Source organism: Spermophilus citellus, assembly GCF_964194105.1.
Source record: "Spermophilus citellus genome assembly, chromosome: 6".
Taxonomy (NCBI): domain Eukaryota; kingdom Metazoa; phylum Chordata; class Mammalia; order Rodentia; family Sciuridae; genus Spermophilus; species Spermophilus citellus.
Window position 1 is genome coordinate 70,123,303 of NC_138187.1, and position 3,328 is coordinate 70,126,630.

At 44.1% G+C, this 3,328-nt stretch overlaps 1 protein-coding gene across 1 annotated transcript; it reads right to left on the minus strand.

The window, feature by feature from the left end:
- Positions 1 to 1,002: 1,002 nt before the first annotated feature.
- On the minus strand, positions 1,003 to 1,827 carry LOC308652083 (MAD2L1-binding protein-like; the record flags this gene model as incomplete). The annotated part of the gene is made up of 1 exon (XM_081299781.1): positions 1,003 to 1,827. The coding sequence occupies one exon, from the start codon at positions 1,825 to 1,827 to the stop codon at positions 1,003 to 1,005; it is 825 nt and encodes a 274-aa protein (XP_081155907.1).
- Positions 1,828 to 3,328: the final 1,501 nt, after the last annotated feature.

The following is a 3,328-nucleotide window of genomic DNA, read 5'->3' on the forward strand; positions in this document are numbered from 1 at the left end:
TTATTATGAAAAAAAGGCTAAATTAAATGACCTACTGCTTAGTCATCTCCAAAAGCTCATCTTACCTTTGAAATAGTGACTCAGCAATAGACTTTGAAGGCTGTGGAGTAGAGAATCAAGAACTTTGGATTTGCATTCTCAAAGCAAATGTTCTAGTTCCCTATTAAGATAGTCTTGTAGTCTTTCTGCCCTTCACTTTTCTCTTTTGTAAAATGGGATAATAATATTTGTCCTTACTACCTCACAAAGTTGCAGGAAGAAAATTCGATAACATTGACTCAGTTATTCTTTACAAATCAATTCATCCTTCTTTGTTCTTATAGCAGCATGTGGAATTTTAACATTGAAAAAAAATAGCATGAGTTTTTATTTTCCTCTCCTGCTTTGGGAGTTCTTTAGACCATTTGTTTGCTTATTTGTTTTTTTGCTTGTTTTTCCTGCAGCATTTAGGATGGAGCCAGGACCTTTCACACACCAGACAAGTGCTCTACCACTGAGCTACACTACCAGCCCTCAGCCCACATTCATGGTAGGAATGAGATAAAATTGGAAGGGGTTATTTTTAGGGTTTGAAAATATTTCTTTTTTCTAAGTCAAAAGTTTCAGGAAAATTTAATGATTCTAATCATATTGTATTTAAATTCATGAGTCACATCCACTTTATGACTCTGAAAGAAACTCTTGAAAGAAAAGAGCAAAAGCAGAAAAGGGATACCTCCATAGAAAAGTCTGTCTGAGAATCCATTTTTGCTATCCAATCCTAAATAGAAACACCTGACCCAGCACTCTCTGGGAAAAATCAACCTTTAATTCGGAATTGTTCCTCAATAATGATGATTACAGTCACAGCCACATACCATCAGCCCACCAGGAAGTCAGAGGGGAGGCAAGTAGCTAGGAGGACAGAGCCTTCTTTTCTACCAGGAAGCAATCCCAGCTCCAAGCAAGAGGTGCGTGACAAGGCTATTGTGTTTTTACAGTCAAGAAAAATCCCTCCTTGGTTCAATCGTGGAAGCCCTTAAGTGTCACTGGTGCCTGGAACCAAATGTAATCCTCTGAATCCATGGCTGGGAAAGAAGATCTGCCACAGGACAGGGTCACAGTGAGTTTGTGACCCCGGCTAGGCACTCGGTAGTTGAGCTTGGGTCGAAACCAATCTTCTCCGCAGTCACGGTGCCCCTGTGCCATGACAATGGTGCCCATGAGCGGAGGAGCCTGTAGCTCACTAAAGGCATCGGCCATGAAAATGGCTCGGAACAGATTGCGCAAACAGGCTGCTGTGCTCAGGGTCTGGTCCGTGCTGCAGGGGACCAGCCTGGACAGGTCAAGTTCATAGAACTCCTTGGGGCTTAGGGCACTGCCCCCGAGGAGGATCAGCACTCGTGGTACTAGTGTCTGGGCAAAGAGGTCCTCTAAATGGCTGAGGACACTGTCCAGTTCTGCCAGTGTTTGCTGGCCTTTCCTGCTGCTTGCCTCAGTGGTGACTTGAGGTGTCTTCCTCGCTGCATTCTCTGCCTGGGGAGAAGGTTTGGGGTAGAATTGCTTAAGCTGTTCATAGGGCAGAGGGAGTTGCTGGCGTTGGTACATGATATGCTTTAAAAGTTCACAAGTAAACCGACAGCAGCCTTCCTGGCTTACAGGCCCAGGAAACACCACTGGTACCAAGCAGTCGCTTGAGCAGAAGAACTCAGAAGGGTAGGAAGATTCCTGGGCAGAGGTGGTCTCAAGTAGATCTATCTGAGTGGCATTAGTTTCTTCTGACTTCTCATACCACTCCCAATCAGGGACTGCAGCAGGGGACAGCACTTCCAGCTCCGGCATGGCCATCACGACCTACTCCTTCTTCTCCCTGCAGTGAGAATCAAAAATATTTCTTACTCATGTATTAATGTTGTTTCTGGTTTCCCAGCGAGGAGTTAGGAATATTGGTAACCAATAATGTTTTTTTCCCTTTTCTTTGTTTTTGCTTTGCTTTGCTTTTTTTTTTTTGTGGTACTGGAGATTAAACCCAGGTCCTCATGCACTGAGCTACATTCTCGGCCCTTTTTAAAAATTTTATTATAAAAAAGGTCATGGGGCTGGGGTTGTGGCTCAGCGGTAGAGTGCCTGCTTAGCACGTGCTCCATCGTCAGCACCACATCAAAATAAATAAAATAAAGGTATTGTGTCCAACTATAGCTAAAAAATAATTTTAAAAACCAAAAACAAACAAACAAAAAAACAACAAGGTCATGCTAAGTTGCCAAAGACTGGCCTCGAGTTTACCATCCTCCAGAGTAGCTGGGTTCATAGGGATGTGCCACTGTGCCTGGCAGTAATCAGAAATTTTTATCAAAGAAATGGAAGAAAGCAGAAATTTAGAGAATAGATGAGGGAAGGGATTGTAGTTAGTAGGCATGAGAAGCTATCAAAGAATATTCAAAATTAGAAATACCCATCAAACCAGGAAAATGTGGCTTGAGAAGGAGTCCTAAACCCAGGAGGTGCCTGAGCCCCAAAATGATAGATTGCCATGTAAAATACTGTCAAGTAACCAGGAAATGTAGAATAAGACTGTTAGCAATAATGCCCAGCTTAAGGGGTAGTCCTTCTGCCAATTACAGATTCTTCCACACACATACAACCCAGCAATGCCCCAAAGATGTCTGTAAACCCAAAGAATCTGTATTTATTAGCATAATGATATAATAAACCCTACCTCTATGCAGAGTATGTTTGGGTAGCCAGAGCTGAGATGGTGTTATGGTTTAGATGTGGTGACCCTGAAAGGTGAGTGACTCACCCCAGATGGAAATTCAAACAAGAGATTTTATTGGGGGGCTGCCCAAAGGGGAAGTAAAGGAGAGGAAGAGAGCAGCAGCAGCATGAGCCTGCAAGCTTCAGCTTAAGGATTGCTTTGGTGATGTGGTCCTCGGGACGCCCTCCCCGATGACCACCATCACCTTTCAGGAGCCCAGGGTCACTATTATGGTGGATGGACGCCTGATTAACTTCTCCCAGTTGCCTTGTTTCGCCTTTGGGTGCTCCCCAAAAGTTCAATTCAAATGTCCCCTTTTGAGGTGATTTATGAACGCCCACCCCTACCACTTGAGGTGACCCCTTCACCCTGCATTCTTCTAGAACATCTCAGTCATCCCCTTCTTAGATTTATCCAAACACAGATTTGGAAACATCAGGAAACTCTATTACCTGATCCCTCCAGGTCACATGTCTCTCCCCTCACCCTGGGCAACTGAGTGTTTGTCTCTCCTCCTTCTGCCTATCCTGACACCTAAATGGAAGGGCCCCCTAATGGTTATCATGTGCACTTCCACTGCTGCCCACATAC